The sequence below is a fragment of the Topomyia yanbarensis genome, chromosome 2 (genome assembly GCF_030247195.1).
Source record: "Topomyia yanbarensis strain Yona2022 chromosome 2, ASM3024719v1, whole genome shotgun sequence".
NCBI classification, from domain to species: domain Eukaryota; kingdom Metazoa; phylum Arthropoda; class Insecta; order Diptera; family Culicidae; genus Topomyia; species Topomyia yanbarensis.
In genome coordinates, this window is record NC_080671.1 from 43,248,567 (window position 1) to 43,264,408 (window position 15,842).

Below are 15,842 nucleotides of genomic sequence, written 5' to 3' on the forward strand. Positions count from 1 at the left end.
TCAATAAAATCTACAGTTCTTGCTGAAGAAATTAGTTTTCGTCAGTTAATTTGAAACGCCTTGATTGAAATTAGTACAGTGTTTCATATTGTTATTCGCTCTCTGCTCTTTGTTATTGTTTGTCGTATTTTTTACAATTCACATTCAGCATTTGTTGTGCCGAATTTGGATTAAACTGCTAAGCTATCTTTTACATTCGAATAACTTTGAAAATAATCTATGTTTTATAGAAACTAATAATCAATTTCATAAAAAAAACAAGAAACGAAGTTACTGCACAAAAAAGTAGATGTCACGCCTACAAAAATGCGAATAAAGATTAATTTTTCTATCTTGCTAACAGGCATCCGATTTTCGGAACAGGTCTATGTACAGAAATGCACAACAGTTTTGAGCTTCTTTCGTTAAGTAAGATAAAACATAACCACAGAAATGGACAAAAAAAATATTTCAAGGAAATAAATAATCGTATTCCAAATCATGTTATCCAAGGAATGCTACAACTGTGTTCTAAACGCTAAACTTTTGTTCGGCATCTGCGAAACCGTTTTTGACCGCATTCACAGATCGAACAAACTGATTTTTTTGATTGAATTTTCGGATTAACATTGCTCTCTTTACACTTTCCATATGGTTTAAGAGTTACAATATGCGACCATCATCGAGCCCCGTGGAAGATACCAAAACCGTGTAAGTAGTCAGAACCGGCAGATGGTTCAATCTACCAGGCGGCACATGCGGTTAACAACTGATCTCCGTCGTTACACCTTTGATTGATTCGGAACTAAAGTGAACACAGCCCGCGTTGCCGACCAACGTCCAGACGTACGGGATGAAGAATTCCTCCGGTGCGTCCTCTTCGACGTACTTGAATTTGAGGTCTGGGAATTTCTGCAAAATGAGAGGATAATGAATTGAAAGATTAGTTAGGTAATTTGATTTAATAGATTTTTCGCTTGATCTCTCCAGATGTCACGTCAAATTGTCTACATTTACGCGATTTGCTGGTTGCGGAATAACGATTTCATTAGAATTTCTAAACGTGGGAAGGATAAACGACCAGAACTTTGATTATAGCCGTCGGAAAAAAGATGTTGACATATTCTTCAACACACTGGTCACCTGATTGATCAGTTCCTTTTCATTTTTCGACGCGAAATTGCTCGAATAAATCTTCCACTTCAGATTCGTGCATACATTTTTAATTGGGGGCAATCACGTTGGAGGGAGGGGCTTTCTTGGGAACGAATAGGATCTTCAAACGCTCCATCTCAGTTTTTTTTTAATTGATTTATTTGACACGGCTCAATGCGTTAGCTTAGAGGAGCCATGGGTCTTTTATATATTTACAAGAAGTAAACATAAAAATAACGATAAATTTTATTTTGAACCTGTAAGATCCCGTGCGCGCAACTTGCTATTGCGAGCGGAGATATTTTTTCGCGTCGGGAAGATGTTCCTATCATACTATGTTGCGTTTCGGCTTCGCCTCATCAATAGCAAATATAGCAAGATGTTCCTTCTTTCGTCAACTTCAAGGTTATCCACGTCTCTCTCGTTGTCGTTTACGTCCGTATCATCATCTTGATTACTGCCTTGATACTAGCGATCAGATGTTCTTCCTGGCTTCTTGCCCTTGCGGGTCACTTCTTCTCTGGTGGAATTATTTCTTAAGTTTGAAGTACTTGACGCAGCGTTTGCAGTTGTCATTATTGCCTTAACTGCAGCCACAAATTTGGCAACCGATTGTGGTTCAGGTAAGGATATTGGGGCTTGGGCGTTGGTATTTTTTCTGCAACTTTCCTTAGCAGTTTCTGGGCAGGCTTGTCCGTAGTGCGCCGTTTGTTCACAGAATTGGCACGTATTAGTTTGTCCTTCATATGTACAAAGAGTTCGCTGTGTAATGGTATCACCCCCTTCTGTTTTGTGCTGCAGGGTAAGGTAGGAGGGGATGGGTTGGTCTACCCGCATTCTCACCACAAAGACACCATTTGAAATACCTGGGAAGTAGTTTCTCCATGTGTCCTCCGTAATAGATTCCACTGCTCCGGAATACGACATGAATCTTTTAATTGCCACTTTGCAAGTAAGTGGAGATAAATCGTGTAATTTAACTTCTATATTTCCATTATCCATGTATATAGGGATCTTGATTTTAGCATTGTCACAAACAAGCACATATGTTAAATTGTTCTGCGAAATTAATCTTTTCGCCTGGGCGAATTTGTTGAAGGTTATCAGCACCGCATGCCTGACGTGCTCAAGCTGTATGGAGGTGACTTTCGAAAACCGAAGCTGCATTTTCACCTTCAGCAGATGTTCCACATCACGAATACTTGGTCTTATGCGAAGACCTGAAGTCAATGGCCACTGTGTTAGGCCGAATAATCACATTTTGTTGATGAGACTCAGTCATCATGATAGGTCACGCAAGAATAAAAATAACGGGATCCTTTGTTCTTCAGACAATGCATACAAGTAACTGTTTTTTTTTTGTTCGCTTTGCACTGGCTCGGATAGAAGCAGGAGCACACTGAGTATCGTGACCGATGTGTTTGATGGTTGCAAATAGACTGAGTCGTCTCAGTTTCTTAATGATGGCCGCAACTTCCAGTACGCACTTCGTGTTTTACATCTCCCCGTTCAACTGCAGGTTGCGAAGAAAAGCATACCGGCTTTGACATCCCTGCTGATTGTCTGCCACAAGAGGACATTCTTACGTTGCTTTCCTTTTTCCTGCAGTTGCCTTTGCCGTCGTGCGAACGTCTTGTCGTCCATGATCACGACCACGTAGCGCTTCGCAGGAAAACATCCTTGGCGAGCACCTTCAGTTGCTGCTTTTGAGTGATCGCTTGCGCTACCGACATGACCGACTTCTACTTCCGCTTCCTCATGATGATGCTCTCATATTTTTCTAGGAGTGTCATGAAAAGTGACAAATAAATTTTTTCGCCAACCATGTTCTCGCTATCCATAATTCACCGAAATTTGTTGCTTCCACGTTCGTCTTCCGTCATCACGAAAACCACATCTTCCTTATGATCAGCCAACTGCGCCTTTTGTTTTCTCTGCTTAGCGTGTTTGGCAGTCGATTGCCCCGACTCATTCTCTGGACAGTCTCACCGTTTGTGTTCTCACTTGTAACAAACGTGACATTTGAAGGTAAATGTTCCGCTTCTACCAGCAAATGCTGCACTTGGTTCCAGTTTTTCGACACTGCATTGCTGTTTTACATCTTCATTTAGTAGCCTCAACTTTACGAGCTCCATTGAACACTGTTCTACTGGAAACGTTTATAGGAACATTTTTACTTGGTTATATGATTTAGGCACTGTTTCACCAAAGAACACCACCAAATTTAAGATTGGCATATTCCAGTTTCTGACAGTCTTCTTAAAAGCAATAATCCACCTCTTCTATTGTCTTCTTGATGCAATACAGCAAACCCAATTCTTCCAGTTCAAAAGTTCACTTTGAGAAATTCTGCCTATCGAATAGGTACACTCGTTGATTCCGTTCCTTTTCCGTTGTAGCAACAATCCGATCTCGAAAAAACGGTGTATTCTTCACACGAGACCGAGTTGTGCAGATATAATGAATTTCAAAGAGCTTTACTTTTAGATATCTGATCACTTCGACAATCTGAGTTATTCTGAATCATCAAACAAAATGGCTACGTTGAGATACATATTTGAGTGGGACATGGTTATATGAAAAAAATAAATTTTGGCTCCGAGTAACTTTTTGGGTTCCATTTAGCTTCCAGAACAACTCTGCAAATTTTTAGCTCGATCGGTGAAACTATATTTTTGCGCCCACGGTTTAAAGTTTACATGGGATTTCGTATGGGAAAATCGTCTTTTGCAAATTAATTCTTCCAAGAGTCGCCCGTTACCTCCTAAAATAAATAAATGTCTGATCTTTATAGGAAATTTGTCAAGGAAATATAGTCTAGAAGACTGCGAAACGATCTGATGCTTGTGGAAAAAGTTATTAGGCAAAAACCGATTGATACCCTGAAGATTAATGAAAATTTCACTTTTCATAGCATCACTGCTGTTGACGGTCGAATTATATGCAAAATTTTTAATTTTCTCTTATTATGTGCAAAAGAAGCCTCAATTTATCCCTCAGAACTCTTGTGAAGTGACCAAACAGTATAGATAAATGATTTAGACACATTAAGAGAAGATTAAAACAGAATTGCGTATAATTGGACAACCAACAGCAGTGGTGCTAGAAAAAATGAATATTTTATCAATCGTCAGAGCATCAATCGGTTTCTGCTTAATAACCTTTGTCTCAAGCGTCAGATCGTTTCGTGGTTTTCGAGACATTGTTTCTTTGTTAAATTTTCTATGAAAGCCACATAACGATTTATTTTTAGGAAGCAATGGGCGACTTCTGGAGGAATTATTTTGTGAAAGGTTATTTTCCCATACAAAATCCTATGTAAACTTTAAACAGTGGGCGCAAAAATATAGTTTCAGGGATCGAGCTAAGAATTTGCACAGTTGTTCTAGGGCCCAAATGGCACTCAAAAAGTTGCTCGGAGCTTTAATCTAATTTTTGTCCCACCCTAATACATATATCGAAACGATGGGTTAGCATACAGTATAACATCATCCCCACTTAAAACAAAAGCTTATTCACACTCAACTTGAAAATTCTTACATTTAGTTCGTAGGCATGTTGATCCTTTTGGTCTGCTCAACTTGACAACTTGATTCGAAACCTGTGCCTGGAATTCACCACCAGGTAGGTGCATGGTAGACAATCTCGATTGATTTGATTGTTGAATTACCGAAGGTAATGAGGGCAAATTTTTTCCTTGTATCTGGAGTATCGGGCATTTCGTATTCTTCTAGAAGATTATATCCTCTCTCCTGTTCCGAAGATCCAGTTCTCTTATGTCGCTGTACATCTGGCGACGTAGAAGGTTGCTTAGGCGGGTTCAGATGAACCCGAGCTCAACGATAATTTGCTCCGTCAACGTTGACCAAATATGAGCGTTCGCTAAGGTGGTCCAAAATTTTACCAGGAGTCCACAATTTAGAAGTTTCAGAATTTACTGCACGAAAACGGGTGAACCGATTTGAAGAGTCGGTTAGTTTCACGATTTTCTGTCCTAGATCACTTTATTATTTCTTCTATTCCTTTCTATTGATGCAGGGACATTCTCGACAACTTTCGGGATAAGTTTCATGCTTGAAGGTGGTATTCCACATCGTGTTGTACGAGAAAACAGACGCAAAACTGAGCTGGAGCCAATCTTGTTTGGTATGTTTCTCCAGTGTGTTAATGCACACCAAAAATCTGTTTCTGTCTCTTCAGCCTTCTTCAGCAAACGCTTAGCAATTTTCATGCATGATGCAGAGGAACGTGTTCGATATCCCGGTCAGACAGAAATTTAGTACATACGGTTGAGAACATTTTTGCCTTTCCTAATTCATGAAGTATTTCATTCAACAGATTGAATTGGAGATTGGTCCTTTTTAATGCTTTGTTCAGAGGTATCGGGTCGAGGCATATCTATCTATCTATCTATCTATCTATCTATCTATACTATCTATACAACTTATATCTATAGTTCTATACTATTACTATTTACTATATCTATCTATCTATCTATCTATCTATCTATATATATATATATATATATATATATATATATATATATATATATATATATATATATATATATATATATATATATATATATATATATATATATATATATATATATATATATATATATATATATATATATATATATATATATATATATATATATATATATATATATATATATATATATATATATATATATATATATATATATATATATATATATATATATATATATATATATATATATATATATATATATATATATATATATATATATATATAAAAGTCAATGTTTGTATGTATATGATTTATAGACTCCCAAACGGCTTAACCGATCGCCGTCAAAATTTATACGCAGTAGGCATTTGTTATGGAGCGTGTTTGTGTGTTATTGGTTGGGGAGTTTCTGCCCGACAGATGGCGCTTCGGAGCAAATTGTGTTTTCCTCCTACTTTGTTAAAAGTCGCAGCAACGCGCGATAGGTATCAGCTAGTACAATATACATATGCTTTCAGGTTCCGAACCATTACGCTGAATGATGACAATATTACTCACCCAGTATGTGTGCATCACTTCCTTGGGTATTATGTTTTCTTTTTTGAACCCGGCACCCGGCGAGGTAGTTAAATCGATGATAAAATGTTGGTGTCTACGTTAAGTGAAACCGTACCAGAAAATTTTCCGTATCCACGAAAGAATTTGCTGTGTTCCTCCACTATTGTTGTGCTTTAATTCTGTATACTTGCAACAAATTTTGTGACTAAGAGGAATACGGTCGACCAAATGTGACTGACTTACAGAATTTAACAAAACCTAATACTCATGAAACTTTAGCCGATAGTAGTATTCTGTGGTTAACATCCACAACTTAAAGAATCAGTCGGAATCGACGATCCTAGGACTTTTATTGGGCTTCCTTCAAGGCTTTGGGACGAAGTTCAGTTAGTTGTATCTCCAAATTTGTAGTTCCCTTAAATTTGCTCAATTAATTTAGACCCATCAATCTGGTATTTGCACCAGGATGCGACTCGCATTTTACTTTCTTCCAACTCATGCCAAACTTCAGCTCTAATTCTGCTATAACAATACTTCCATTGTTTGAATTATCGTATATTTTTTTCGATGTCGTAGTCGCCATTCATTGCTAGTTATCCTCATAGTCAGAGAGGCGTGGAAGAAAAAACGGACAAATTGGGAATCTTTCATTCCATTGTTAAAAGCTAGCAGTGCTTTCAAATAATGGCTGGGTTGTATCGGCTGGTTCAAAAATTTGACAGTTTCATTGGTCAATATGGTGTCTTCGCATATCTCTCCCTAAAAGATGACTAGTTATTGCTACTCGCTTGTTCTTCATTCGATTCACTGTTTTCGTCTTTAACCTCTTTAACTTTTCGCGATCTCTTGCTGCTGGTCTTGCACACCAGCTCGAAGAGATTCTTGCAATTACATCGATGGCATCGATGTCTTCTTCCGACAATTCGAAATTGAAATATTTTTTACGTGCCGGTTCTCCGACCACGAACAGCAAAAAGCTTACATTCTGAGATTTTTACTCGATTACTGAACATCAAATGCGCTCGACCGTTGCATTGAAGGTTGTGTGCGATTTTGTGATCCTTGCTCGGCAACGTTTTTATTTGAACTTTTTATTCCTTGAAGGAGCTGCGAAAACAGATTTGTCTGGTGCTCCAGAAACATTTTAAACTAATTCGGATCCATATTATTTTGGGGTATTTCGAATATCGGTATATTAAATATAGCATAAACTACGGTTAAACAATGTATTCGAGTATCGCAACGTGAAAAGAATAGAAGGAATGATCGAAAAGTCCAAGATAGTGTAACTAGTCAAGTGTAGCATATTATTGAGGCAAGTGTTGCCAAATTTAACACTCCTCCCCAACAGTTCTTCCTGTTCCTCTTGTTCCGGTTGGTCCACCGGACTGGTCTATGTCGTCCCTGGTCACTGTCCGATCATCGTCTCTATCTGGAGAGTTGAGAACGGACGAAGTGCAGGACACATCATCCTCCAATGAGCCGCTTTTAAGCTGCTCTCCAAGTTTGCTTTCCACGCAATTCTTCTCGTCTTCCACCTCTATCGCCACAATCTCAATCTCCTCCAAACTCATGTTTGCAGTGATCTTAGAGTTTTCCGTTTCGTTCCCACGACTAGCTAGGGAAACTCTGTCCGAGCCCCGCTTGACAGGGTAAGGGCAAACATACTGTGGGGTGCGCCTGGTGACCCACAGGCTCCGTGCGCGGCTTTGTTATTTCGTATTCCAGTCCCAGTTTTACGTAGGGTTGGGGCTCGAAGTGTTGATGTTCGACCGCGGACACGAGCAACTCCATTCTCGTCTAGGAAGGCGCAACGGAACAGTGGGTTGTTCTTAATCATCTTCGTCCGCTCATCTCTCGCAGAGTGATTTGCGGCTAGCACGACGATCTCATTCATATAGACGTTGTTCGTGTCTCGTGGAGCGCTGCAAACTGTCGAAGTACCGGGAAACGAAAGCCGTGTTACGGAGAATGGTGGTCCATCTAGAGTATTTTTGCGGCCTTTTATAACAGGATCCATAATTCCGGAATAAATTATTAGATGTGGACGAAGCTCCGTTGTCGTCAGTTTTCCGAAGCTAGGAAGGGGAGGCCAGATGTGCTCGTTTTATCCAAGAACTTCTGCAACCACCGACTGTCCGGCAATAGATTGGGAACATGTGGCTACTTTGTCCCTCCATCGGCGACGTTCTGCTTCGACGGGATTCAACGCCAACTTCCTTTCGGCTCTAAAAGTTCACTGACGCGAAACGCAATGAATGGGCTATATCACCGGTGGTCGGATCTCAGCCAGCATAACACGTCCTTGAAATCTGTCCAGAAATACTGCTTGCTAACCGTGAAGGACAATGGTACCATTATCGTATCCGCCAATTTGACGCCGAGTAAGGCCGCTTACAGCCCCGACTTCGGGATGAACAGGAATTTCAATGAGACTACTCTCGTTTTCGCTTCTATCAACAAGCTTTAAATCGTGAGCCACTCGCAAAATCGAAGATAGACGACATTGATACCGTACATGTGTGCATTCCTCCCCCCCGCCTTAACAGTCGTTGACATTCGGTAACATTTCGGAACTTCCACCACCCAGCTAGCTCGTGATTTTTTTTGACTTCCCTGTGTGAGATTCAATGCGTTTTCGCCCGGTTTAGTGCTCTTGAGCAGGCATTGTAATTCTCTCTCACTCACGCGAGAAGTAGCTTATCCGATGTCCAACTTTTCCGAGATAAGATGAGTCGCAAAATTCTCCGTCTCCACAAATAGCGTGAGAATGATTTTCCGGATAAAATTTATTTGACTTTTTCCTTCTCACCGGAGAAGGTGATAAAATTTTAATTTCGTGGAAATCAATTAAAACTTCAAAAAATATATTTAATTACAAAGAAAAGCGGCAAAGAAGTATGATAGACTTGTTTTTTCGTGTTTTGGAATAACGACAGCAAAGCAGCGAACGAAAAAAGGATACCATGATAAACTCATTCACTCATTCTCCGGCTGTTTTATTTATCCGGAGAAATAACACGTTGTATTTATCCGGAGAAGTTGTGTGAGTGCTAATAACTTTTCGTGTGAAAATGTGAATTTTTATTGTCGCAGTAGCAAACTATCCGGGAGCATTTACTCATATGAGCGATAAATGCAATGCCTGCTCTTGAGTATATCATCAACGTACTGTTGTTTGAAGATTACGTCGACCGCCTCTTGATGGTGATTGGTGAAACATCTCCCTGATGTCTCCGCATACTGCCACTCGAAACTCACGGAAACGGATCAGTACCGAGAACAGCGATGTTAGCTGATATGGTTTAAAGAAACATAGACGGTGAAAGCTGCGGCCCATACTAGAGGAAACTTGCCCGGGGCTTATTTAGGTTCGCCACAACGAATGTAGGAGCCAAATATGCCCATACTTTTTTGAAGACCTTCCACATAACCCTTCTTGACATGTTCTTGGATCTTCTTTTCAAACTCTCGGCTAGTACTGGATCCTTACTCAAACGATTTCCGAGACATCTCCATCGATTGAAAGCCATCCCTTCACTGTTTGGAAGTCGAACGATCACATCTTCCCACATCGTGAAAGTTCACGTATTCGCCGGCATCTCCGTTACCTGTACACTTGCTGTAAATCGTCCATCCCAAGCGGATCTGAACAGCGATCAGTTCATTTCGCCTTCCTTCACGACTGGATTCCAAGCCCGAGATTTACGTAATCTAGGCCAATTAGAGATCTCGGACTGATATCGCGGTAATCTTCGAGTGGCAGTCCAGCCGGGTACGTATACTTCTCCTGCAAACTGAACCCAATAACGTCTGCAGTCGTATCTACAACGAAGACACAGTGTGGATCCCCGAAAGGTTGTACTTTTTTGAGCTTCGTACTCCGGAGATACGAACACCGAACTGCTGCGGTTTCTTTTCTACCTTCCGCGTGTGCTCCATCAGAGTTAGCTCGGACCCATCGTCAATGAAGCCATTGGTCTTCACTTCTTTCTTCGGTCCATACAGCACTACTGGCACAATATGGAATAGCACTGCCGGGTGCCCTTGATGTAAGTTACAGCTTTCTTTCGGACAATTTGGTTCGGAAGAAGAGGAAATAGGATAGATTTCGATGTCGATGGCTTAGCGTGCTGGGAGTCGGTGTTGCGAAGGAAAGGATGATGCAGGAATGTGCACACGTTTATTCCACTCTGTCTTTACTACTTACAGGAACCACTGTGTTTGTGCAGTCATTTGCGGGGCATAGGTTACACTCTTTTACTGCCGACCTCTTCGAGTCGTAGCTAAGCTTCAAATGAGGCACACTTTGCGACGGTCAAGCAGTTTGCCGTACATGCCACACACTGGGTTTGGGCAGTAACCTTCGCTGCAGTCGACCTTGGATTGCTGAGTACATCGAATGGTTTCGTGGTACTTGCATTTGAATTGAAGTGGAAGATCGTGCCCCGACGTAGCCATCACTGTGCTAGTATCCACCGCTATAGTATACAACCACCCACTAAGGCTTTCGAAATTTGGAAGATTCGAGGAACTCCGAGCGTACCTTGCCCAGTCCAATTTTAAGGATGTGTGCAGATACTCAACTAGCTCGTAACGGAAAGATGCGTTAAAGGTGAAATCATCGACTTCGCAAGCACGGACCGTCGCGAACAAATTCTTCACCGCCAGCGCAAAATTCAACACCGTTTCGAGTTTCTTTACGTTTTGTGCTGGGAGACAACCGATCCTCTTGACGATTGACTGAATGATTGCATCTGACCGTCCCTACTGCATTTTCAGAGTCGATAGTATGTCTGCAACGTTTGACGGGTGAAGGAGTTCGCATCTAACTGCTTCCAATGCCTTTCCCTTCAGACACTTCCGCGGAGTTAACACGTTCTCTTCGTTTGTGAGCCCACGATTTGAACATAGCATCGAATGGCGGCCAATCCTTCAATGTACCGTCGAACCTGGCAGATCCATCAAAACCGTCAGTCGCGCCGAAATCTGGCTTCGGTTGAAAACGCACACTGTCTCGTAGGGGATCGTCACTGCTTTGCCTGGTTGCGAGTAATCAGGCCGTATCGGTGTTGATTGTTAGCCTGGAACGAATGCATTGTGTCCCGTTTGGATGTCGGGATTCGTCGAGGGAATGAACGCCGATCTTGGATTCGTCTGTGGTTGATGCCACCACCAAATTCCGCTGGAAACGACGGTGTAGCTTGAAAGTTCATTTTGGCGAACTCGATAGCTGGCTGCTTTCGTGTTGGCTGGTGGAAGTACGTTTCTGGGAGTGCAGAAGGCATGACCGTCGATCGGTTATCGAGTTGCGGGCAAGCTAGAGGATCAGAACGAGTTGAAATATTGCGTCTAGACCGGATACCAGACTTTGTCGAAGGGATGAACGTCGACCTAGGATTCCATGTCTTGTCACTAAGTTTGTGTCGGATTCCGCAAATTTCATTAACTAGTTAATAAGTGTTATATTATCTAGTAGTCCGAGATAGTGCTAGCGAAGAATGTTTTTACAGACAAATCTTGAGCGTTTTTTCAAAACGTCATATCTGCAATGAGTTACTCTCTTTGTTTACTTTCTCTTTCGATTTTTACGGCGTCACTATAACACTTTTCACTTATTTTACAGTACAGATCGAAAGACGGTGGTTTTAACTAGCATGCATAATGCAAAGAGCTGAGGGATAAATGTTAAAGTGACCGAATTATTAACAGAAGAGAAAGTAAACAAAGAGAGTAACTCATTGCAGATATGACGTTTTGAAAAAACGCTCAAGAAATAATGATTGGGGGATAATTGAAATAGGGTGTCAATAGCTATTTTAAAAAAAATTGACTAGAAAAACAGAAAACATTTAAGATTTTCAATATATACCAGAAAAGCCTTACCCTCAACCGATCGCTAGACCACTGACTAGCTCCTTTCGATATCACTTCTAGCACTTCATTAACACCAAGCTCGCCCCGCTGATCCTGCACCCGAACTAGCCTGGATGAGAAAAACCCTACGACCTGCGAAGACGGACACAAAGTTATCATTTTTAAAATCCCGGTCGGTTTCGATTTCAGCAACGCACCATGTCAATATTCTGAATGATGTCCTGAAACGCCGAATGACTCCGGAAAGCCTCGAACACATTTCGTTTGTACAGCAAGGTATACACCAGATTCGGACAGTAAACTAACTGATGGGACAGACAGGAGTTCAGAATTTCCAGCACCATTCGAAGCACCTCTTCCAGCACCGACAGATCCTGTAACTGCAAGAGTAAGATCATGCTCGAGTTTGCTTGAGGCCTTTCGAAAGAGCCATCGACTTACCATATCGTCCGAGGTAGACTCCGCGATGGACACGGTAACGTTGGTCGCATTCCCATTGGCCGATAGTTTCAGCTGCTGATCGAGACGAGCATGTTTCTTGGCCAGTGTTTCAAAAAGACTAACTAGTCGCTGAGCCACGTACGGATGCAGGGAACGGAATTGACCGGACATGTTAGCGAGTGCGGCCAAACAGTTGGTGTGCAGGTATTTATCCCGCATCTTGAGCATGTTGTACTGGATCGTTCGGATTACTACGAGGATGAGTAAACCTCCGAGTGATATTTCACTGATGGATCGCTCCGTGTACCAGGTTATATTTTTTAGGATCTGAAATTAATGGTTTACAATAGATGGTTTGTCAGGTAGACTTTCTACTTACAATTTGATGAACACTCCTATTGAAGTTATCATCCTCACTCAGGATTAGCAGCACAATCAATGACATGTAAATGTGATGCGAAGTACTGTCTGGCGCATGGTATAGAGTTTGAAGGATCGGAATTACCTAAAATAAGAAGGTAGGCAACATAAGAACTCACAACGATCAGAATTGCTCAGAATACAATCAATCCAGTCAACAGTATCAAAACTTAACTCACCAACTGCTGCAAATTTTGCTGCGCCATCACGTACTTGTAGAATCTTTGGTTTCGATGCAGCAACAGATAGAGCAGCAAAGTTGCCTGATCGATCGTCACTATTCGGCACAGCGTGTTGTACAGGGAAGAAAAGTCTATTTTGAAAGTTACCGGTTCGTCGTTCGGAGTATCTTCTGAAAAAAGTGTAATGTACCATTCGATCAAAAAAAACGAATGCAACAAGCTAATTTACCTTGCGAATCACAGCAACCGAACAAACTGATCCGGTACGGATTATCCTTCGTTGTGCAGTGATTTGCCAGTATCAGAATCAGCAGGAGGCTTTGATTAGCCAATGGATAGTGCTCCGTAAATGCGGTAGGCAAGTCGTGAGCAGACAGCACGTCCGGTTGTTTACGCGCAAAGGTCAAGATGGACCACAGCGACTCGGCAATTCCGAACACGAACGAACCACCGCTGCCAAAACCGAACATCGTGGATGGAACTTGCATCATCCGACTCAGGAAGTGAAGCAGGGCACTCATCAATGTGTTTGCGTGTTGACATTTGTAAATAGTCCTGAAATAAGGGTTCGTTGGCTTTTGCAGAATAAGTGTAAAGTCAGAAAGTTACCTGAAAATTGTTGATTTATCTGTTCCATGCTGGGAAAACTGACTCACCGACAACAATACAATCAAACAGTTCACAGCTTCCAGGTGCAGATGATATGTGAATTCTCTGAAAAAAGTTTCCGATTTGACTTATCCAACAAAGTTGAAAGTAACCATGTCATACTTCACAGGTATTACAACAATAATATTAACCAACGCCTCAAGAAACGTCTCAAATTTCGTTCCATCGACCAATTTGGCAACAGCTGCTTTCGTGTCTGCAATCAATTTAGGATCGACGTTTAGAGCAACCTCCGCTCGTTCTAAATCATCCTGCTTCAAATTTTGCAGACTCTCGTTGGTGGGAACTGCTTCGAAATGTTGCAATAGCTGATACTCGGAACCTGTTTCGATCATATACTTAATCAAGCATCGAATTATGAACAAAGCATTAAAAGCCTGCCAAATATGCACCGAGCTACAAAAAAACAAAGCATTAAAACCCCCATTCGATTATTTAGCTTCTACCCAAAGTACCTTTCTGCATCGGACAGAGCCAGTAACTCGGAAACTTTCACCAGATACAGGCTGATCAGAGATCCAAAGTTTCCAGTAGATAAGTTGTGACTGATGAAACTCTGACAAAGTGATTCCAGTCTCGAATCCAAACTCAACTGCTCCTGACTACAAATAGAAACGCACGACCATTAAATAAACAATCAACACATCATCATCGGTGCGTCTGATAAGAACACGAAACTACTCGCACTGATAAGAATGACAACGCACCTATTAGTCGGCAAATTGATGTGATATTGCAGGAAATTGTTCCAGAACTCATCGTTGTAAACCGGGATGTGATCCTTGCCAACAAATCGTTTCAGATACTCGTTCTCCGCCAGGTCCATCTGTCTACTTACGTTCATCCCCATGGTATACCGGTTGACATTAATGTCGTGCTAAGCGGGCAACCCTCAAGGGCCAGTTTTTCCGTCGTCCCGAGGAATAAAAACTTATTTCGTATTTAGATTTGACGACGGGCGATGAGTAAATATAAGTACATAATACACAGAATCGGCCGATGACAGTGCCACAGCTGCACAAATTTTTGCTGACGTTCTCGCTGTCATAAAGTGAGGCGACGACTCTCGCGGAACCCACACACTGCAAACAATGCACCCTGGGTATAAGTAAAATCCTTGTGCGACTGACCCTAAACTGAGTATTAAAATATACATAAAAAATAATTCTCGGGTAGGTTTTCAAAAGGCGACAAATGTAAACAAACTGAGATATCTACACTACACCACTCTTTTTGTACCTTAAAAAATGTGGACGAACATGGTCAGGCGATTTAAACAGTTTGACGTTTAACTCAACTCGCCTATGCTAATTGCCCCTAGGAACAAATGCAATTTGCGAATGCGATTTAAAGGCGATTTCAACACTTAGACAAATTTTCTGGCGGCTGAAAAAGACTTGGTTGTTTTTGCGTTTTTCAAACATGGCGGCTCATGTTTGGCTTATACTTAAATTAGTTTTTTTTAAACAATTGGCTTGTTCTCGCTTGTATTTTGTTTGTCTAGTGCACTTCATTTAGCAACGAATGTGGGAAATTGTGGAATCGTGTGTAAATATAGTGGAACAAGATCTCTGACCTAAACTCTTAATAATAGTCAGATTGTGGTAAGTTTTGGTGTGCAATTCCAATTTCACCATTGATTCTTCCTATAGTTTGGTGGTGATTACCTAGTGTAGTGATAGGTTTAGGTGAATACATAATGAATCCGAAAATAAGTATTATTTGTAATTTTCATAGTAGGCAATTAAAGGCGATTAAATGGCGCGTTCCCTGCACGGTAAATTTTTTTTACCCATTTTATGTATTCAAATTGCCCATTTTCGGAAGTTATTCAAGCTATCAAAAAATGGGTATTTTTTTGTTTCTAACAATGAGTATTTTTTATCCATTTCACAACTACTCGATGAGGTAATGTCAATGGGTTTATTGATCTTAACAATGGGTGAAAACTCCTTAAGAATTATTTCAAGCAATTTAACCTGCTAACTAAGAATCGTAGCGGAACCTGCAAATTATCGGCCTGCATCGAAGTCCGTGGTGGAAACGGAACATTTCGGCAATGCTCCG

General features: G+C 41.1%; 1 protein-coding gene across 3 annotated transcripts; it reads right to left on the reverse strand.

Annotated features, from left to right (window-relative positions):
• Positions 1-23: 23 nt before the first annotated feature.
• On the reverse strand, positions 24-14,869 carry LOC131683608 (dymeclin-like). Of its 3 annotated transcripts, none has more exons than XM_058965724.1 (11): positions 14,483-14,869; positions 14,231-14,377; positions 13,878-14,171; positions 13,716-13,820; positions 13,336-13,661; positions 13,104-13,273; positions 12,884-13,009; positions 12,505-12,831; positions 12,261-12,443; positions 12,073-12,195; positions 24-891 (listed from the first exon to the last, which is right to left on the reverse strand). In XM_058965724.1, exons 1-11 carry the CDS (start codon positions 14,623-14,625, stop codon positions 742-744), a joined length of 2,094 nt encoding a protein of 697 aa, XP_058821707.1. In that variant the 5' UTR covers positions 14,626-14,869; the 3' UTR covers positions 24-741. The 3 variants fall into 3 exon arrangements, with proteins under 3 accessions (XP_058821707.1, XP_058821708.1, XP_058821706.1); XM_058965725.1 differs by having other exon boundaries at positions 12,261-12,437; positions 13,104-13,276; positions 14,483-14,858; XM_058965723.1 differs by having other exon boundaries at positions 13,104-13,276; positions 14,483-14,856.
• Between the last annotated feature and the right edge of the window lie 973 nt (positions 14,870-15,842).